Here is a 23,484-nt window from a genome sequence, read left to right as displayed (position 1 = left end):
TGGATTTGGGTGTACAGGGTACAATTTCAAAATTTGCAGATGACACAAAACTTGGAAGTGTCGTAAACAGCAAGTAGGATAGTGATAGGCTTCAAGAGGACATAGATGGGCTGGTGGAATGGGCAGACGCATGACAGATGAAATTTAACGCAGTGAACTATGAAGTGATACATTTTGGTAGGAAGAATGAGGAGAGGCAATATAAACTAAATGGTACAATTCTAAGGCGGGGGGGTGGGGGGGGATGCAGGAACAGAGAGATCTGGGGGGGTGGGGGGGGATGCAGGAACAGAGAGATCTGGGGATATGCACGCAAAAATCTTTGAAGGTGGCAGCACAGGTTGAGAAAGCGATTAAAAAAGCATTTGGGATCCTGGGCTTTATAAATAGAGGCACAGAGTACAAAAGCAAGGAAGCTATGTTGAACTTTTATAAAACACTGGTTCGGCTACAACATGAGTATTGTGTCTAATTCTGGGCACCACACTTTAGGAAAGATATGAAGGCCTTAGAGAGGGTGCAGAGAAGATTTACGAGAATGGTTCCAGAGATTAGGGCCTTCAGTTACGTGGATAGACTGGAGAAGCTAGGGTTGTTCTCCTTAGAGCAGAGAAGTTAAGAGAAGATTTGATAGAAGTGTTCAAAATCATGAAGGGTTTAGATAAAGTAAATGAAGAGAAACTGTTCCCATTGGTGGAAGGGTCAAGGACGAGAGGACACAGATTTAAGGTGAGTGGCAAAAGAACCAAAGGCAACATAAGGAAAATCTTTTTTATGCTGTGAGTAGTTATGATCTGGAATGCACTGCCTGAAAGGGTGATGGAAGCAGAATCAATCGTGGCTTTCAAAAAGAAATTGGATAAGTTCTTGAAAGGAAAACATTTGCAGGGCTACAAGGAAAGAGTGGGGGAATGGGACTAACTAGATTGCTCTTACAAAAAGCTGGCACGGGTTCAATGGGTCGAATGGCCTCCTTCTGTGCTGTAACCATTCTATGATTCTATTTATTACTTAATCTCATGTTAAAGTCAAATAAATCTTCCACATCAAAACACAGCATTAAATTCCATGGAAAACTTTGCTGATTGATTAAAATCCAATAATATCTCAGTCCCTTCAAGTCATTTCCAAGCCGGGGGTATTCCCTGCAAAATAAAGGAATTTATGCAGAGAGAAGTAGTAAGGATAATGGCTGCTTTCTTTTCTAAAGTCATCCCATTTTGTATATAGTTTGATTATTTTCATGTTGGTATTTTGTCCTTCATTCTCCTTTTGTATACTGTTTTCATTTGGACAAGTATTTTTTTTTAAAACCTGTAGGTAGCAGTCTACATGTGGTATTTTAACACCGGAGGTGAAAGGAGAGCAGGGTGGGCATCCCAAGCATTCTTCAATAAGTAATATACTGCAATTCAGAGTTAATAGTTAGACATGGCTAACTAACATACAGAATAAAACGGAGACTATGGCTCATAAGACTGCCTGCTTACGGAAACTAGTTTAGCCTTGAACACAAGGCAGGTATTGGGTGGACAAAAGCCGCAGCTACAACAACCCCCTTCCCCAGACCCGTACAGCATAGGTTAAGTGAAAACCTGTATTAACTAGCGCCAAATGATACCACACTTTGTAATTAACATAGGAATGATGCATAATGGGAAGAGGAAAGAAAATGGAAATATACATTCAAGTATCTCACTACAAACTGTAGAAAATTGATATTTGATTGATGGGAGCAAGGAGGACAAAACTTTCAGAACTATATGGGCCAGAATAATGCTGCTGAAATGCATCTTACATTTGTAAAGCTTCAATCTTAAAAGTTAAAGGAATATTCCTGGCTATGTTGAAAAAGGATAAATTGCAATGGACTATAATTGGCTTAAATCAAGTTTACACGTTGCCCCACCACTTCAAAAAAAATTGACGTAACTTATGAACATATATGTAGTTTGCCTCAGGCTATTGTGCCATCTGATATGCCAGTCCCATAGTTTCTTTTCCATCAACAGGGAATGCAGGAACAGATTCCAAGGAGCTGGTACATTAAATGACTAATCTATATATGTCTTGTAGGGTGGAAAGGGCTTTTGAGACGTTTAAAATGTACTGAAAAAAATTTGTAAGTTCCCCATTTTATTCAATGTTGCCTGGAATATGTTTGAAAACATCTGGATTCAATATTGATTTGTTATTCATTCAGAATGCTCCAAGCAAGTTGTTCTGAAATATATTACAATACTGCAGATAACTGTACCCCTCTACTTCAATATTTTGTAGGTCTCATCAGTGTTTATATATAAAGTTTTCTTTCTTTTAAATAGATCATGGTATATGATATTAGAATGAGTCAAAGTTATTTTTAAAAGGCAAAGACAGACAATAGCATTGGTCTGGAATATGATGTACCACTTACTTTGGTTGGCAGCGGACACTCATCGAGCAGTAAAGTAATGACAGCTGGCCCTAATGGATCTTCCAGAGGAATAACTCTAATCAGGGACTGTACTACTTCCAGCCAACCTTCATCTGTCACCAAGAAAGAAAAATGATTAGATTCAGTTTGTGTCAGCTAGGTTTAAATCAGTGAAGTATTAGAACATACATGCTAATCTTCAGAAAGTTCTCACTTTTACCCCACAAGTAAGATTGTGTTTAGGTGGTGGGTAGCTAGAACCTTTTAGTTGAATCTTTATGCACCCCAGAGAGCCTAGCATCTAAAAATATCACTATTAAAAAAGGAAATAATTTAAATTTTTAAAAATCTGAATGGTAATACATTGCATCAAGTGGTGTATATTTGTTTTGAATTCGGCTTTGATACATCTGGCTGTAATAGCTGTAAGAGCCAAGTAAAAGTAACAGTTGGTCCTCACTGTCCCACCCAGTTTTATATCAAATTACATCATTTGTCTGACCAATGCAAGATATCATCCACCTCAATTCTGCACCATGCAGTGAATGATAGCAACACATGAAAGACGTTCAATTTTAAACTCAAAAGCAGAACACAGATCAGAACGACTTCAGGACTAAACTTTCTGACAGACATTTACAATTTTCCTCTTTTACTACAGCAAACCTCTCAGAAAAGCAATCTAAATAGGAATTTCACCAAACAATCCATCAAATACAATCATGGTACAACATTACAACAACACAATTAGCTAAATTACATACAAAAATCAGCACAGCCAACTGGCCAGACAATCCCTGTTTTTAAAATCAAAAAAGCGGTGACAATGCAAGCAAATAACAAAAAGATCATTGGAATGTAGCATCTTGTTGCTTTGTACCAACATTTCAACTACTTCTCCATAAACAGACTGATGAGGACAGACACAAGCTGATAACACGATGTCCATTACTCCCTACTGCACAAATTACACATGAAAGATTATGAATTTATTAATAACCAATTGCTGCAGTCAGCCGACATAAATTACAACAACAGAGATATATCTGGGCACACATGGGTCCTTACTGTTTAAGTGAGCATCTCTCTTTCAAAGAAAACCCACTAATGTTTAAATATTAAAAGTTCAGTCTCCTGTGCTGGAGAAAGATCACTCACATTCTGTGTAAATGGATTACTTAATTGTATGAAAAAACATTAAGTATTCACACCACGGATACCTCATGCAATGTATGCAACTTGTTACTCCGCTGGTTCTCAGCTAGTAACCACCATCTGCAGCACCACCCACCCCCCATCCCCCGCCTTTTGCAAAAAATAAATCCCCACCACTCGCTCTCTAATGCAAGAATAATAAGTTTCAAATCTATAGCAACGTTTATGAAACAAGTGCTAGCCTAGATTATCAATCTGTTTTCCCAGACATTGTTGGTGTGGTTCCAAATTTATCCTGGCTTTGCAAGTCATGCACCAGATTGCCTCGGTGACAAGGTTTACAGATTCTTCTAGAAGCAACACACAAATTTTGCTTCTTATACCCGCTACAAATTAAGATCTGAATGTGTTTCCACACCATCAGGAGCAGAATCTATGCAAGGGCAGTCTGATCAACTTACACTACAATTGTAGAGTCAGTAAAAGGCAGTTTTATTTCATGTCAGTACTCGTTATATTTTTAAGTGACAAGTTTAGAATTTCTGTGAAGCAGAAGCTGGAAATGCATGTTTAGTCATGGGAAGAATGTGACTTATCCAAAACCAGCAGACTGGATCCAGTAGCATGGTCAATATGTGCATGGCTAGGGAACGTGAGCAGCACGTGGAGCTCTAGCTTCACTTTAGTGTACAAAATGTGAAGCTTAGGGCAAAACACAAAACATATCAAGTATCATATGACAGGCATGAAGGAAGCCCAGTAAATACAGTCATGATACTGTAGCAATATAAATAGTCTTGCACCTTTCCAGCTGCTCCCTGTAGAGGCAGTCGTGAATAAACGAAGAAGCCCAGTGATTTACTGCCTAGTAAACTTGAAAAAAAAAACCTGGTACTAAATTTTTGTGGGTGGATTGGTTGGGGATACTGCTGAATCTTTGCATAAACCACGCTACTTCTGGCTGTAGAGTCTCAATCAATTTCAACAATTTGCAGGAACAAACTATACGTGTCAATAAAACAAGGTCTGAAGCTCTCAGCTCCATTGAGTCATGAATGCCTCTTACATGCCAACATACAAAAACATAGAAAAAGACCATCAAGTCTGTCCTGTTCTGGCATGTTGCAACTAGGCAACACAACCACCAATGCTCCCCACCTACCAGCAGCCATGTAATCTCCTGATAGGCAATAAAAGATTATGGGGAAAAACTGGGACATTATCCTCTGACCCCCGAAGGCGATCAAAAGACTTCTTGGAGATAACAATGACCACAAAGTAAATTACCCAACAACCCACATACCCTTTGTACTCAACAATATCAGCAGCCTGCAGGAACTTATCCAGTTCACCTTTGAATGTTTGCAGGGAATCTTCATCCATTGTTCAATCCAGTAACCTATACTGTACCTGTGCACATTAATGTGTGAAAGGATTTGAAAAAGCACTTGACCTACTGTATTTCAAAATGTTTCTACCACCAACTAAATTCAGAATGTGTCAGATACTCACTTTTTTTTTAAAATCTCTTCCCATCATTACAAAAAAAATTCCAGTTAGCTGCAGTGGTACAACCTGCTACATACAACAGGTACAGAAGCTCTGTAGAAAACTAAAGACTATAAATTTAACTGAAAATAAAGTCCAATTGGCTCTTGTTCTCCCAGTATGCATCATCTAATACACAAGTATTTTACAGCAGGCCCACATGTGCAGCCATTGTTTATTCTGATATTTATATGTTTATTCTCTCATAGCATCCATTCCTCTCATTATTTCTCTGTGAAGCGCATTGAACAGTTGTTATGTTAAAGATGCTATATAAATGCAAGCTGTGATAAATTACGACATAAATGTACACACCCCCTAACGGCATTAATTTTACTTAACAGTTCTGGTGACAAACCACATGAGTGAAACTAGTTTCAGAGATGAATTATTGCCTAAGCCACTGCCAACTATTTATACTGTGCAATATTTTAAACAAATTTGATTTACATGGTGTCTAGTGTGAACACAATATTGATGGCATAACATAGTTACAAGGTAGACAGATGTGGCAGCAAAACCTGAAGTTATCTCACAGCAATTGGCACCACCCATATGCTCGTTAACACACCAGAATTGTACAAAAAATAACTTTCTCCACCCACCCCCTCTCAAAAAAACCTCATATCATTCACTTTGCTACAGGTTCATTCGCTAGCCATAACTACCCCATTGAATGCTCATATATTATCCACACATCCCTAGATATCCTTCTACCTACAAAATCTTTGACTTGTGATCAAAAAAAATTTTTTCTCCTGTATCTTCCCACTCCCAGCATCATAAACATTGTAGATCTAAGATGGGATGGAGATATGTTCCCAGGCCTCAATTCCTCAACATGACCAGTTATTGGTAAGTTACACAGTAATATCAGGGCAAATGGATGCATCCCAGGCTAAGTACCACCCATCCTCTGCTTAGTGTCTCCTTAATCTGGCATGGGTGAGAATCTGTGCCTGGAACTCTTATTCCAGTTATCCTCTGCACACTTACACCATCACCATGCCTTCCTAAGCAAAAACTAATGTCACTCCTCTCTTCAGCCCACTCAAAAAAGGGGCACATGGTATAAAGGGAATACTTTATAATTTGCTATTAAACAAACTTCACCCAAGGGACATAGGCCACTTTCACTACCACCTCTTACATCCATATACACAAATGTAGTGCAAATTATGTAATTAACAGCTTATCATTTTGCAAAAAACCCTACTTCACAACACCCCAGCAGTTTTAAGGCAATCTGTTTATCAAATGTGGAATGAGATTAAAAAAACAAACTTCATCAATGATATTTTACACAGAATGAAATTGCAGGTAGTCCATTCACAACAGTGTGCTGATCATGGCTTTAAAGAGTTACTGTGCACAACGTGGTGTGATCATGGCTCTATGGAGTTACTGAGCTTATCAGTATGGAGGAAGCAATTTAATATACATGTTGAAACTAAATTACTGAAGTGTATGGATTGATCGACTGACATTGATTCATGTATGTCATACTGTAGTTTAGCTAGTTCCTATGCAAGTTCCCCAAGTTAAGCCATTCTTTCTAAATTCTTTATTCAAAATAAGAACAGATGAAGATAATTATTCTGAAAATAGTAAATTAAATTGAATTGAATTTCTGTCGATTGGTTTCATTTCCTTCAGTTCCTCCCTGAAAGTACTGATGCATGCTGGGGTATAGTTCTATGTGGGCAGTCACCATCTGTTTCCTTGCTCAAGTGACTCATCTCCTTGGGTCAGCCTAGACAGTGTCACCACGCTGTTCAATTATGGGCGGTATCACAAACAAGCCCAATGCCGTCTGCACCCAACTGGTATATATGTGCAGGGTTAAAACTGAACTTGGGAACTTTTGAACTGTATGGCTCAGTAACACATGACTTAGCCACTGAGCTAATCCATCACCCCCTTCAACCACCAAATGAAAAGATATGCAATGCAATTGTCACTGTTGAGTCAATTAAATGAATTACCTAAACTGCTTACATGATTGGGCCTTTCTTCCCCCCACCAGAATAGAGGTCATAGGGGACGTACTCAAAATTATGAAAAGGCTTTGAGAAAGTAATTAAAGATTGCTTCACTATTCATGCTCTCAAAACAGTTTCATAATTTTTTCCCTAGTTGACAAATTGTAAATGAGGATATATAAACTCGATTATTAAAAAGTTAATGGGGGAGGGAGGAATTTAAAAAAAAAAAATAGGCACGTTATTAGAACAGAATGTTTTGCCACAAGTGGCTATGGAGACAGAGGCCACAGCATTATTTGAAAAGGAAGCATGTAAAAGGCATTGGGAAAAGGCAGGGAACAGATAGCTGCTATTAAGGCTATTAATGAGCCAAATAGCTGTAATATCGATTCCATGATATGAATGTGAAATTTAGGGTTGACCTTAAAGTTATAGGACCATAGATGATGGAAAATCTGAAATTAAAACAAAACAAAGAAAATACAACCATATTTTACAACTGAATTAATTTAATCACCTCTCTCCTAGCTAAATGCAAGCAAGCCTAACCTTAAGGTACATTGATAGTTAGTACTGTAAACAATGTTACACTTTTTTCATACACAGGACTGTTGGTTACATTACTTCAATTACAGTTAAAATTTAATCAAGATCAAAATATAGTTTCATTGTGGTGTAATGGAAACTAACCAACTTCACAATTAATGGAAGCTGTGCTACTTGCCGTGTTACTGACTGGAATACAAATAATCTGTATACACTGTTCAGTACACATTTATATTCCAGTTTAGTAGTCTGTCAGCTATAAATGTAATCTCAGTGATATCTTCATATCTCTAACCATTTAAAGATAGATTAGGTACACAATGTTGACAGACCACTTGAAAAGGTGCAGGAAACAAAATCTCCAAATTGCAGCTGGTAGGTTTTCAGCCACTAGAATTAACAAAACTGAGGAATTAAGCACTGCATCTTCAAGTACGAATTTCATTATGGACTGCTGATTCGACCAGTAAGAAGCAGACCAGGGCATAGCAAATGAATTACCTAAATTCATAATAGAACGGACTATTGCAAAGAAGCATACCGACAACTGGACAATCAGGAACACTACAGACGGTTACCCGCAGATCCGACCAAAGAACACACCCACCAGCTCAACAAACTGATCAAGACTTTCGATCCAGACCTTCAAAGCATCCTACATGCTCTCATCCCACGTACTCCCTGCGTGGGAGACTTCTCCTGCCTCCCAAAGATACACAAAGCCAACACACCCGGACGTCCTATCGTATCAGGCAACGGAACCCTGTGTAATAACCTCTCTGGATACGTTGAGGGCATCCTGAAACCAATCGTACAGGGAGCCCCCAGCTTCTGTCGCGACACTACAGACTTCCTACAAAAACTCAGCACCCACGGACCAGTTGAACCAGGAACACTTCTCACCACGATGGACGTCTCGGCACTCTACACCAGTATCCCCCACGATGACGGCATCGCTGCAACAGCCTCAGTACTCAACACCAACAACAGCCAATCTCCAGACGCCATCCTACAACTCATCCGCTTCATCCTGGATCACAATGTCTTCACCTTCGACAAACAGTTCTTTACCCAAACACACGGAACAGCCATGGGGACCAAATTCGCACCCCAATACGCCAACATTTTCATGCACAAGTTCGAGCACGACTTCTTCACTGCACAGGACCTCCAACCAATGCTATACACCAGATACATCGACAACATTTTCTTCCTATGGACCCACGGCGAAGAATCACTGACGAGACTACACGATAACATCAACAAGTTCCATCCCACCATCAAACTCACCATGGACTACTCCTCAGAATCGGTTTCTTTCTTGGACACACAAATCTCCATCAAAGACGGGCACCTCAGCAACTCACTCTACCGCAAGCCCACGGACAACCACACGATGCTCCACTTTTCCAGCTTCCACCCCAACCACGTCAAAGAGGCCATCCCCTATGGACAGGCCCTGTGAATACACAGGAACGCGATGGACACCTACAGACGCTGAAAGACGCCCTCGTAAGAACGGGATATGACGCTCGACTTGTCGATCGGCAGTTCCGACGGGCCACAGCGAAGAATCGCATAGATCTCCTCAGAAGACAAACACGGGACGCAACCAACAGAGTACCCTTCGTCGTCCAGTACTTCCCCGGAGCGGAGAAACTACGCCATGTTCTCCGCAGCCTTCAACATGTCATCGATGACGATGAACACCTCACTAAGGCCATCCCCACGTCTCCACTACTCGCCTTCAAACAGCCACCCAACCTCAAACAGACCATCGTTCGCAGCAAATTACCCAGCTTTCAGGAGAACAGCGTCCACGACACCACACAACCCTGCCACGGCAACCTCTGCAAGACATGCCAGATCATCGACACAGATACCACCATCACACGAGAGGACACCACCCACCAGGTACGTGGTTCATACTCCTGTGACTCGGCCAACGTTGTCTACCTCATACGTTGCAGGAAAGGATGCCCCGGAGCATGGTACATTGGCGAGACCATGCAGACACTGCGACAACGGATGAACGGACACCGCGCAACAATCGCCAGAGAGGAGGGTTCCCTCCCAGTCGGGGAACACTTTAGCAGTCAAGGACATTCAACCACCGATCTTCGGGTAAGCGTTCTCCAAGGCGGCCTTCGAGACACACGACAACGCAAAATCGTTGAGCAGAAATTGATAGCCAAGTTCCGTACCCATGAGGACGGCCTCAACCGGGATCTTGGGTTCATGTCACGCTACACGTAACCCAACCAGCAGGAAAAAAAAGTTATCTGTTTTTAATACAACTGGACACTCTCTCTCTGGTCTCTTTCTTTCTTTGTATAATTTGACACCTTTGATTGGTGTGATGGTGTCCCAGCCTAACATAAGATATGCGATTTGAGAACCTCATTCATTCACTCACCGGACGAAGGAGATAATCTCCGAAAGCTTGTGATTTTCAAATAAAACTGTTGGACTATAACCTGGTGTTGTAAGATTCCTTACATTTGTCCACCCCAGTCCATCACCGGCATCTCCACATCATAGCAAATGAGACATTTTCCTCCTACACCTGGAGCCTGGGGACAAAAATTCCTTTCAATCTGTGCAACTTACTTTGTTTAAACCAAGGAATTACTGTTCAGTTACACCATCTTTCACTTTAAGTGCTGCGTCACAGATTAACTACTGCAATTCCCCACACAGTGAAATTCCAACTGTAGTGAGGCGATGAGAGAAAGCCCTGAATGGGAGAATGGAGCCTAAATCATCTTAGAGTACTCACTCCTCCACAAGACTAGATATGGAGTCACATTGGTCAAGACCATGTCTGTCAGCTCAGTGTATAAACCTACAAGAGGCATATGATTTAATGAACATGTTCAACAGATTTTAAAGTTACTATTTATATATACACACAACAAATATATCTCCAATAGAGTGGAGTTTAGCAAGGACAGAGAGGGTGAATGTGAAGGGTGGGCCTCAGAAGACTGCAAGCAGGGAAGCCAATGAGCAGGGTATTGGCAAGGTCAATTGTCAAGATGAAGATGGCATGGATTAGTGTTTCAGAAGGAGTGGGCAAGAGATAGAGGCAAGAGCAGATAATGTTCCTCTAATTGGAGATGTTAGAAACTGTGTTGCAGACTTGAATTACACTGCACAATTAGACCAGCAGGAGACAGAGGAAAACAGCTAACAGCTCAGAGTCACCTGGAGTTGGGGCCAGTGTGGACGAAACTCACCCAATCTGAACATTACATATGCCTTTTTATTGGGATTTCAACTTTCAGATACTGCTAAACCATCTTATAGTTTTTCTACTTCTGGAAAATAATGGCAGTTGGTATGGTAAATAGTCTATTATAATAGTAGGTACAGGACAGGAGGAGGCCATTTGGCCCATCATGCCCATACCAGCTCTATGAAAGAGCTATCCAATTAGTCACATTCCCCTGCTCTTTCCCCATAGCCCAGTACATTTTTACCCTTCAAGTATTTATCCAATTCACTTTTGAAAGTTACTATTGAATTTGCTTCCACCACCCTTTCAGGCAGTGCATTCCAGATCATTACAACTCGTTGGGTTAAAGAAAATGTTTCCTCATATCACCTCTGGCTCTTTTGCCAACCTTAAATCTGTGTCCTCTGGTTACTGACCCTTCAGCGACTGGAAACAGTTTCTCCTTATTTACTCTGTCAAAACCCTTCATGATTTTGAACACCTCTATCAAATCTCACCTTAATCTTCTCTGCTCCAAGGAGAACAACCCCAGCTTCACCAGTCTCTCCACATAACTGAAGTCCCTCATCCCTGGCACCATTCTAGTAAATCTCTTCTGCACTCTCTCTAAGGCCTTGACATCCTTCCTAAAGTGTGGTGCCTAGAATTGAACACAATATTCCAGCTGAGGCCTAACCAGTGATTTATAAAGGTTTAGCATAACTTCCTTGCTTTTGTAGTCTATTCCTCTATTAATAAAGCCCAGGATCCCATATGCTGTAACAGCCTTCTCAACATGTCCTGCCACCTTCAAAGGTTTGTGTATGTGCACCCCCAGGTGTCTGTTCCTGCACCCCCTTTAAAATTGTACCATTTAGTTTATAATGCCTCTCCTCATTCTTCCTACCAAAATGTATCACTTCATAGTTCACTGCGTTAAATTTCATCTGCCATGTGTCTGCCCATTTCACCAGTCTATGTCCTCCTGAAGTCTGTTACTATCCTTCACATTGTTTACTGCATTTTCAAGTTTCGTGTCATCTGCAAACTTTGAAATTATATCCTGCATACCCAAGTCCAGGACATCAAAGAGAGCAGTGGTCCTAATACTGACCCCTGGGGAGCACCACTGTATACTGAAAAACCATTCACCACTATTCCCTGCTTTCTGTTCCCTAGCCAATTTTGTATCCACGCTGCCACTGTCCCTTTAATCCCGTGGGCTTTAATTTTGCTAACAGATCTATAATGTGGTACTTTATCAGATGCCTTTTGACAGTCCATACACACAACATTAACCACATCACCCTCATCAACCCACTCAGTTACTTCAAAGAGCAAATTAGTCAAACACAAACACAATTTTCCTTTAACAAATCCATGCTAACTTTCATTTTTAAGCCCATACTTTTCTAAGTGCCAATTAATTTTGTCCCAGATTATTGTCTCAAAGTTTCCTCACCACCGTTAGGCTGACTATTGAATCTGTTTCCACCACCCTTTCAGGCAGAAAAATACTAATTGGTTCATATCATTCTAACTTGAATGATAAAGGTAGAATGTGCTTCAGAGATTTCATGCTCAGCTAATCAACGTCCAACTGACACTACTGTTAAACTGAAAATCAAAATCAAACTATTATTGTATAATCCTGAATAACTTATCACCGGTTTTAACCCAACGGCAATCCTCAATTTTTTCCAATGGAAATCAGCGCTATAATAAACACTTGAGCAGGATTCAGCTGGACACAACAACTGAATTCAAGCAGAGGCTAATTTAAAGAGAACCTATTATAGTGCGAATCCCGCAAGACGTATGCATTTGTTGCCTGTTAAGACGGACCGCCATCTGCACACAAACTGCAACGAGCACGACGCAACTGCAGCCAGGCAATGTGCGGAAAGATGGCAAGTAAGAGTCTTGCTCTCTGAAAACAAAACTTCAAATTATCGATGACCTGGACCATTAAGGAAATCAGTGACATTGAAAAGAGGAAATGTCTGGTGACAAGGACGTAAAAGGCACAGAACGGAGGATTTTTTGGATTGGTTAACAAGATAGAAACAATCTACGCTGTTTAGTTTGTTTTTAAAAACAGAATAAAGCAGTGTTCAATTAAAATTGGTTGTTTTTCTGATGGCAGCAAATCACCAAACGCTACTATAGTGAAAACACTGATAACGATCTTTTCTGCTGGTCCCAAAGGGGGTTCGTTATAGTGACGTTCAACTGTGTATATCAATTCCATATTCCACACTCACAGCTATCCTGTATGAAAGTACATTAGTGCGGTGGTTACATTACTGGACTTGTAATCTAGATGCCTAATAGCCTGGAGAACACTAGTTCAAATCATCGCGGCAAATTTGAGAATTTGAATTCAGTTTAATATCTGGAAGTGAAAAGCTTCCAGATATTAAACTGAATTCAATAAATGTGATCCTGAAGCTGTTAAGATCGTCTAAAAACCCAACTGGTTCACTAATGTCCTTTAGGGAAAGAAACCTGTCGTCCTTACTTGGTCTAGTCTTCATGTGACTCCAGTCCCACATCAACGTGGTTGACTCTTAACTGCCCTCTGAAGTGGCCCAGCAAGCCACTCAATTGCATCAAACTGCTACTCGGTGGTTCAAGAAGGCAGCCCACCACCACCTCAGGGCAATAAATGCTGGACTTGTCAGCAATGCACACTCAGAATAATTTTTTTTTTTAAATTGTCCATGAACACCCCAATATCTCAGCAAGGCATCAAACGGTCAGCTGCCATGTGATGGCAATGTTCCATCCATGACCTATCCAGTCAGCAAGGGTGTGGGAAGGTCATTATTTACTTCAACCATTTCACTCAACTACACATTCTCACCCAGATCATCTCTCAAGTAAAATCTGCTACATTAACATAGCATATGCCACAAAAAAAAAACAGGTCACTTCACTTACAACTAAATTTACCCACATACAGTATTGTTTTAAATGTTATTGCCCCTTCCTCAAATGCACAGACTCATACACAGGCATGATTCACATGCTGTATTAGCATTTCAGTACATTACCCAAGAGTAGACATTCTTCATGTGTACAGCCAAGGAGTGAGTGTTGACAGGCTATTTGGTGATTTAAGGTGGAGAGCATCACATTCAAGCTTGATCCTGTTCTCACCGGATGACCACCGATACGTGCTTTTCAGCAGGAGGTCAGAGGATAGCTATCAGGTGCAGAAACCCTAGCTGATTTCCCCCAACTTCTTAATGCAGAGTCTTGTAACCTGCACGGAAGCCCAGTAGAGATCAACTGCTTCAAACCCAGGAACCTTCCAGTCTTTATAGCCTAGCAGCACACTAGTAATATTATTTGATCACTGATTGAAAGGAACTTTCCTGAATGCGATACCATCTATCCCACTGTTTTTTTTTAAAAAAGGAATTAAATTTTCCAAATAAAAACAAAGGCACAAAAACTAAGGGATATTTGAAGGTTATGCTCAGCAACTACGATTCCCATAGGAAACTGATTGCACTTTAATTGGCACCAAACCTAATAAAGGAAGCTAAGGTTACTATTGCTGTAACATTGTGCTATTGCTCCTGTACAAAGGTTACCCTGGAACACTGTTTCAAAGCAGCTCAGATTTCTTGCTTAAGATTTACAGAACTCCAACTTAAACTCTGGCAGAATGATTTATCATTTTCTCTACATAAATGCTTAGGCAATAAAAAAAGATGCAATGCTCCCATGACAGAGCTTTAACGTTGGGGGAGGAAAGAGAGAATGCAGGGCAATTAACAGGATCTAATGCAAAATCTGTAACTGTATTTTGTTTCGACATCAAACTGAAATTTGTACAGTATATTCTAATGCCAGAAAGGAATGCTGATTTGAAGCATATTGATTACTATTTAGGAGTCAAATGCTTAAGTCACATTTGGTAGGCCTTCTATTGCAACTGAGGACATCCAAAGCAACTGCCTTTTCTAAAGGTCACTCAATATTGGGAACTGCACTTTTGTAGCCTTCTGAAATATGTGCATACAACTGCAGGTATGTTAAATTTTATGAACACCATTTAACTACTCTATGCTCACATTTACTGTTTTTTTTCCCTAGGTCCATTTTGTTAAGATTTCCAGCAAAACAGGGGGCTTTCAGTGATATTTAAAGGATACAATCTGTAGACAAATTTTAATCATTCCTAATTGTATGCTGATATTTCTGAATGAATGTGTAGCTTTGGCTGTTGAAAATTAAGAGCTGTATTTTGCGTTGCAACCAATTTATATACTTTGGTAGTTTGGAAGCGTTTTTAGCAAGTCCAAAAATTGTCCTATTAAAAAATGTGCTTAAAAAAGGCTCTCTCCAAGAATCAAGTTTAGGATGCACTGCAGCACTTTTCAAACCTGCAACTTAAAAAGACATGAGCAGCAGGTGCATAGGGATACCATCACCTCCAAGTCACACACCATCCTGACTCGGACATATATTGCAATTCCAGGATTTTGATCCAGCGACAGTGAAGGAACTCCTTACCCAACAGCATTATGGGAGCACCTTCACCACACGGACTGCAATGGTTCAGAAGGTGGCTCACCACCACCTTCTCAAGAGCAATGAGGGATGGGCAATAAATGCCAGCCTTGCCAGCGACAACCTCATCCTACTGGTGGGGAAACAAAGATTATCTCAGGGTACTGGGCAAGGCAGGGTTTGAGGTAAAAACCAAGGCACTTATAACTGACTAACCAGTCATTCCACCTGCAAAGAACAAATGGCAACAACAGGATTGGAGACGGCTGTGACGCAGCTCTCCCCCCCCCCCAATCCATAAACAAACAGCCTGACGACAGACTGGCATCTCATGAAAAATGGCAACTTTGGCAAGATAACAGAGCGTTTCTGAGACCCATTAAATTGTAATGCAGCACGAGTCAGTCAGCAGCTGCACATGAAATCCGGAATTCCTTTGCAAGTCAGGGGGCAGGGAAGAAAGCAGGACAGTGAAAAACATCATGGTGAAGCCCAATTCTGTCCTGATTCAACATCAACACTTCCCAGGAGGGATAATGAATAACAAACAAAGAACCTCTCCTCCCTAGGGTTCAAAACTGGAACCTTCCTTCTCCACATGGCTCAATGCGACAAGCACATACCTTCTGAGCCATTCAGACATCGAATAAGATTTCCAAGGTTAAAGGCGTAAACTTTTATTCTATGATACTTCAATTGTAATTTGTTTTACCATCTTCTCAAATTGAATACAGAATCACCTATTTGTAGTACTTATGGCTGAAATCCTGGTCACCAAAACCAATTTGCACAAAAAGTGTGCCAATTCCAATTGCTTTCACTGATCAGTTGTACTTGATTCCCATGTTGCCCTGCAGTGCAGACAGGCACTGAACAGCTGATCAGCTTCTCACCCTCTCCCAATGGCACTTTTAATATTGACTAACTATAATTTTTTTTTGGTGCATGTTTCAACCCAAACTGTTGGTAGTTAGTGCTGAGCAACATTCCACTTCAGTGTTGGTATGGGATTAAATATGTACCCCCCCCCCACCCCCCAACAAAAAAAACAAGATATTAAAATCAATGCAAAAGCCCTGATGGCACAACAGCCTAAGAGAAGCTGAACAACAGTTGTACGTGATTTCCGCATATGCACTCTCAGTTGATTATAGTGATCAATTGGCTATTGGCCAAAATTGATTAGAACCAGATTCTATGGTTCAAGCTGTTCTATCAGTTTCCAGTCAACCATAGGGAGGTGAGTGACTGAAGAAATAAAAAACAATTGTGTGTTACTCTGTACCCGGTGATCACATAGAACTAGGATGAGTCTGCCAAAATTCACCAACATCCAGTCACAAGTTCCACTATCAGCAAAGATTCATAAAGCTGACCTGGGACATGACACTAAAACCCAAAACTGCTACTTCCCGACAGCCTCCCAAAATAGAATCCACAATCGTAACTATGATGGTGTAGAGCGCCAAAGATCAGTAATGCTTCATAGAACAAAAAGAACAAATGGAGAATCAATGAAGACTACTTGTGTACTTAATCAGGTTCAGAGCAGCATCAGTGGCTCGCTCACTTAGCCAAGAGAGCCTCAAGAGAAAATACCACCACAAAAAAAATGGACGGTCACTTAAACCAGATGTCGCTGATCCCCTAAGAGCTTCACTTTGTGTACTGACAGCAATAGAAGCACCAAATTAGTTATTTGATCTCCAACTCAGATTGTAACAAGTTAGCATCTTATTTTTGTTCAGTCTATTTCTTACCTGTTTCTGCCATTTCGTGCAAGGTGATCATTGAATATGGAGGCTCTTGATCACTAAAAGAAATAAAGAAGTTATTCAGCATATTTTACAGATTCACAGGTTAATTTTCTACCACAAAAAAAACAACCTGCAACAATCACAGTAATGTGGAATTTGAAAAAAAAGTGTAATTTACCAGTGACACAGGTTCTACTTAAATTTTCAGTTGCCTTTTTGTTCATTTTCTTAAAATTGTGTATTATACAAATTAAGATCAACTGCACTTTGCAACACACAAACCTTACCATAGCTGAGTACAAGCAGGTACTTTTCACCTATCCAAATTTTCTCAGCAAAATAGAAATGATTTTAATTAGAAAAGCCAACATAATCAAAATAACTGCAAGCACAATGTGACTAATCTATTAGACTTTACAGATAGTCACATTTAAAAATAATAATGCAAACAATTTTTGCCTACATGACCGAATGGATGCATTCATCACTGCAGCAAAAAGTGCTCAGGAATTAGAGCATTTGCCAAGTGTTACTGTGGACCTTTCAAATGCCATTGTTGAAAGACATTTTATATATTAAGATGTGTGCTTTTCAAAAATTCCCCAAACATATTAAAAAAAGGAAGGAAACTGCAGCATTTTTGCCACTTTTCTTTTTCTAGACAGGCTGGCTAGTGCAGTATGACAGCATTAGATCACGTAATTGTCTGGTTATAAATCTGTCCACTTGTTACCTAAGTGGATTTCCCCTGTAGTTTCCTTCAAGAACCTACCATAATGGGCTTTCTCCTGCTGATCAGTTTATCAGCTTTAACAAGGTCTTAAAATACATTGTATTCTCTATGGTGTAAAAGGAAAAAGTCATCCAGTGACAAGATTGGCAGTGGAGTTACAAAGTTTATCAATAGTCCATTTGTAAATTCTGCAGCTAATGGTGTTCAGTTGCCAAAGGAGGTTACTGGATTATCTGGAAGGGATTTTCAAATTTACACTATCTAAGCCTATGTTTGCTGAACAACTCAAGAAATGTCTACAGACCAGAGGAAAAACACTTCCTTCCTATATAGTAATGCTCCCAAATGTTGGTTCCACGGTAGCAATGGCAAAAGCTAAAGGAAGTTGACTGGGTGGGCAAATTATTGGAAAAAATTCTGAGGGATAGTATAAATCGTCATTTAGAAAGGCACAGATGTGTTACAGGAAGGTTGTGTCTGACTAACTTGACTGAATTTTTTGAGAAGGCAACAAGGTCGATGAGGGTAACGCATTTGGTGTCATCTACATGGATTTTAGCAAAGCTTTTGACAAAGTCCCACGTGGCAGACTGGTCAGAAAAGTAAAAATCCATGGGATCCAAGGGAAAGTGGCAAGTTGGCTCAGTGGCGGGAAGCAAAGGGTATTGGTTGATGGGTGTTTGTGTGACTGGAAGGCTGTTTCCAGTGGGGTTCTGCAGGGCTCAGTACTAGGTTCCTTGCTTTTCATGGTATAGATCAATGATCTAGACTTAAATGTAGGGGGCATGATTAAGAAGTTTGCAGATGATACAAAAATTGGCCATGTGGTTTATAGTGAGGAAGAAAGCTATAGATTGCAGTAAGATATCAATGGACTGGTCAGGTGGGCAAAAAAGTGGCAAATGGAATTCAATCTGGAGAAGTGTGAGGTAGTGCATTTGGGGAGGGCAAACAAAGCAAGGGAATACACAATACATGGGAGGATAATGAGAAGTGTAGAGGAACAGAGAGGCCTGGGAGTGCATGTCCATGGATCCCTGAAGGTAGCAGGACAGGTAGATAAGCTGGTTAAGAAGGCATACAGGATACTTTCCTTTATTAGCTGAGGCATAGCATATAGGAGCAGGGAGTTTATGCTAGAATGGTATTAAACACTAGGCCACAGCTAGAGTACTGTGTACAGTTCTGGTCACCACGTAGCAGGAAAGATGCAATTGCACTAGAGAGGATACAGAGGAGAATTACAAGGATGTTGCCAGGACCGGAGAATTTTAGCTATGAGGGGAGATTTGATAAACTGGGGTTGTTTTCCTTGGAACAGAGGAAGCTGAGGGGAGATTTAATTGAGGTGTATAAAATTATGAGGGGCCGAGATACAGTGGATAGGAAGGACCTACTGCCCTTAGCAAGGAGGTCAATAACCAGAGGGCATAAATATAAATTAATTGGTAGAAAGATTAGGAGCGTAGTTGAGGAGAATTTTTTTCACCCAGAGGGTAGTGGGGTCTGGAAGTCACTGCACGATAGGGTGGTCGAGGCAGAAAACCTCATCGCATTGAAAAAGTACTTGGATATGCACTTGGGATGCCGTAACCTACAAGGCTACAGACCAAGGGCTGGAAAGTGGAATTAGGATGGGTATCTCTTTTTCGGCTGGCGCAGACACGATGGGCCGAATGGCCTCCTTCTGCACCATAAATTTCTATGATTCTATCCCCTCAATTCTGAACAGGTGTGCAAGATATATAAAACAGAAGAAAAGTAACAGCATTGAGATAGTAACACTTTCAAATAGAATTTTTTTTGCACTTTCAAAAACATTAGCCTTCACATCAAAAAGCAAAATCTATTCACTGAAGAACAGCATCATTAGACATTGAATCATATTGCATATATTTTCACCTCTTTTATCCTCCCCTGGACGTCCTACTGGGACACAGATCTATAGGTACTATGTACTCTTACTCTCTAACAGAAGAGACCACAAGCCTAGATAGTATGTTTCAGCAGGCTATTGTCTTCACCTTATGTTCATACTTCAGCAGGAATAAGCAGAACAATTTCCCCTTCCTTAACCCAGAGGTGCCAAATACAACTGTATTGCCTCTATTTCAGCTACGATGATGTAACAGTACAAGGAGGTTTTTATGTCTCACCTACTCACTGCCTTAATTAAATGAGCCAGAATGATGATATACTTGATAGCAGATACATTACAGAAATAAAACTTTAGTTGCCAGGATGCAGAACAGCAAATAACTACAGTACTTTTAGTAATAGAATTTTGCAAAATATTATCCCCCTTAAACAAATATCAATTTTGGCACCATAAAATATAGAGCAGAGTATAATAAACTGAAAATAAAGAGACCCAGAGGAAAAGGATAGGTCAAACATGCATAGTGTTGACAATTTAATTGAAAATTGTGTTTATTTTAGATGTACAGGGTTACATTATAGTAATAAAACCACTTCTGTTTAGGTAACTATTATTGGGTCATCCTACAGAAGGGCAGTAGAAGCTGTTCATTGCATTTCTGTAAATTCGCCACACTGAAAGCTTGAAATAACGCAGTTTTTGCAAATTTAAATTACTTCAATTAAAATCATGTCTATTCAGCCCAACAACTTTCAAATTGGTGGCCTTGGGATGTTTGTTCACCCTCCCCCCACTCTTCCAATATTTCAGCATGACAGAAAACTTACAAAACCTTATAGCCTAGAAAGATGGGAATTTCCATGGACCTGTTGATAGTCTGAGGATTCCAACAAAATTGGTATCAGATCAAAAGAGCTGTAAATTTTAAGATTCCAGAAACTGATATTTGCATTGAAATGAAGCACAAACATTCTACAATATTAATTTGACATATCAGCAAAATATTACTATTTGGTAACAGAATCAATGGCTGAAAATAATTACAAGCACATTACCAGTCTAATTTGCAAATTGTTGCACTGAATAGATAAGTGACTTAATTAGTTTTCAAAACCAACTAATATTTGAAACCTGCAAAACTGTCTTACTTCATGCTTTCAATGTAGAGAATTTACAGAAATGCATTGAACATCTGTTACTGCCATCTGTAGCATGCCCCAGTTTTGAGTCAGCATGCACTACGGCAAATACAATAAACTTAACACATCTGTTACTTAGCTGACCCAAAAAAAATCACCTGAATTGCGATTAATTTCCTACTTTATAAATTATTACAATTTACTTAGTCTTTTTGCACCAACAGCAACTACTAGGATCAAATTTATAAGAATGTGTCCTTGTTGCAATTTCACCTAATTATGCCACCAAAAAAAATTCAACACATCATGAAATGTTCCTCCTCCAGTTGACTTTAAATGGTTTCCTCCAACACTAAGTGCGCTGGAGGCAACAAAACTATCCACGAAAAGGTAGTTTCACTGTATGCCACCAGAGTAATATAAATTTCTGACAATAACTCTCTATGACATTGTACTACCCCATAAAGATTAATACTTTGTGGTAAAACTCAACCGAGGATCCTATATGGGTACGTATTAATTTAACAATTGTGAATGCAAATATTGTAATGTATGCATGTGGGCATTTCTAAAGTCATTGTAAACCCGTGTAATATTGATTGGAGAATAAATAATGTAACTTTTGCTCTGTAGTTTAATCCATTTCTGGATTTATAAATTTCATACAGCACAGTATTTCACACATTATAAAAAAGACAATAGTGTCCCGTGGATATTCTACACCTGGTTAAGTAATATTTTTCTGAATCGGTCAAAATATTGCTTAACAGGTGCAAAATACCTATTACAAGTTTCAAAATACTTCATGTGTGCAAAAATTATATCCTGCAAACTTTTAGTTTGGAGATTACAAGGCACAAATGCTGTGAACAGATCTCCATTTGCAGTTTTGCTGCAATAAAGCAAAAAAAACTTACAACTCCCAAGTAGAATCTGATTTATCACTTTATCCTGTCAACAGAATTTTTAAACATAGCATTTACATTCCATTTAATTTCTCTCCCACATCACTGCAACTTTTTTTAATTGCAAGATTACCATTTGTGACAAGTTTCCATAGAAAATAAGTTACATTGCTTAATATGTTAATCTGCAAGAAAAGTTGCTTTGAAACTGGTGGCAATAATTCAAAATCCTAAATGGTAAAATAGCTGTTGAATTCTCAGAACTCATTTTGTAGATTCAAGTTTTTTTTTGGAAGATCAGTTTCAGGATTTTATTTAACAGATCTACAGTTCATTTTTAAATGAATGGACAATGCCTCCCAAATTAAACTGTTAGGCCACCATGTGAGGTTTTAATGCTTTGCCCAAAATGTTTGACCAACTGCAAGAGGCAAATCACATTTTTTTGTTTGGCACCCCAGATAAGTTGAAAATAAAGCTACAGCTGGCCTTAATGCCTCTCGGAGGTAGAAAAGTCAGTCAGGCTTTCCACTTCACAACACTATACAATCACCGTACTAGAAAAAGTGTGAATGTATGCCCAGTTAGGCTACAGCTTAGCTGCAATGCTTTCTACAATTGAATAACCCGCTGACACTGTGTCCAGGCTTACATATGGAAAATGGCCTCAAAAAGGTAGTTCCAGAGCAACATCAAGCTTCATTTCCATCAAGAGGGAAGCAATAAGATAAAATGTTAAATAAAAAACAAGTGCAGTTTCTTGTCCCACATGCATCTGATCTACATAATCAAACAGTAACCACCCTCTTCCGTAGGTAGGCTGAGACAAACATAACTTTTGTTTTTAATTCCTTTTCTAAAAAGGGGGAATGTTAGACATGTAGAAGTATTACTGTAAATTTAAAGTTAGTAGCAGTTTGAATCAGTTGGTGGCACTCTCACTGGAGTCAGAAAGTAGTGGGTTCAAATCTTACTCAATCTTCAGCACATAAATCAGGGCTAACACTCAAATGCATTAATGAACAAGTACTCCATTTCATCCTTTCTGCTGAAACATTAAACGGAGACCCCCACCTGCCCACTTCTAAGTTTCAGGAGAAAAAAAGATGCAATATCATTATTTGAAGAATGGTAAGTTTGCCTAGTGTTGTGTCCTGACAAATATTCTTCTCTCAACCACCAAGAGCTGATGAAATCATTCATCCAATAACTGTTATATTTGCTGCCACATTTGCTTACACAAGACATTCCAATTCAAAGTAACTCATTGTTTGTAAAGCAGTTAAAGACATTTGAGGTAAGGCACTATATTCTACAAATGTGGGAAGTGAAGTGTCACATTTTAACTTTTTTTGAAAAAAGTCACTAGCATCACACATTAAAATCACCTTTACAATCCATGCATATGGGTCAACATTTCCCAAACTTACATTTTTAAACTATAATTATATTATATAAAGACACTGTTATAATGATGTCTGTGTGACATTATAAACACTTCCATGTGCTCAATATAGCCAAGGTGCATCACTTTGTAGAATCTGCTTCAGACAAATATATTTTACAGCACAGCAAGGTCATAAGTTCGAGAATCTACAGACCAGAAACAGGCCATTTGGTCTGTGCTTATACTCCAGACAAGCCTTCACCCACCTAATTACCTCTTTCCACCCTGCCCCT

The 23,484-nt window shown here is 39.6% G+C and overlaps 1 protein-coding gene across 1 annotated transcript in view; it reads right to left on the bottom strand.

Moving 5' to 3' along the window:
* rspry1 (ring finger and SPRY domain containing 1) overlaps window positions 1–23,484 on the bottom strand; it is a 67,584-nt gene that overhangs the window by 42,022 nt on the left and 2,078 nt on the right. The window contains exons 2-3 of the mRNA XM_067997791.1: window positions 17,152–17,204; window positions 2,417–2,529 (exon numbers count right to left, since the gene is read on the bottom strand). Coding sequence (XP_067853892.1) covers window positions 2,417–2,529; window positions 17,152–17,204 — 166 coding nt within the window. The remainder of the gene's footprint in view (window positions 1–2,416; window positions 2,530–17,151; window positions 17,205–23,484) is intronic.

The sequence above is a fragment of the Heptranchias perlo genome, chromosome 16 (genome assembly GCF_035084215.1).
Source record: "Heptranchias perlo isolate sHepPer1 chromosome 16, sHepPer1.hap1, whole genome shotgun sequence".
NCBI classification, from domain to species: domain Eukaryota; kingdom Metazoa; phylum Chordata; class Chondrichthyes; order Hexanchiformes; family Hexanchidae; genus Heptranchias; species Heptranchias perlo.
Note: the sequence above shows the minus strand (reverse complement) of the source record. Positions and strands in the feature narration are given on the sequence as shown.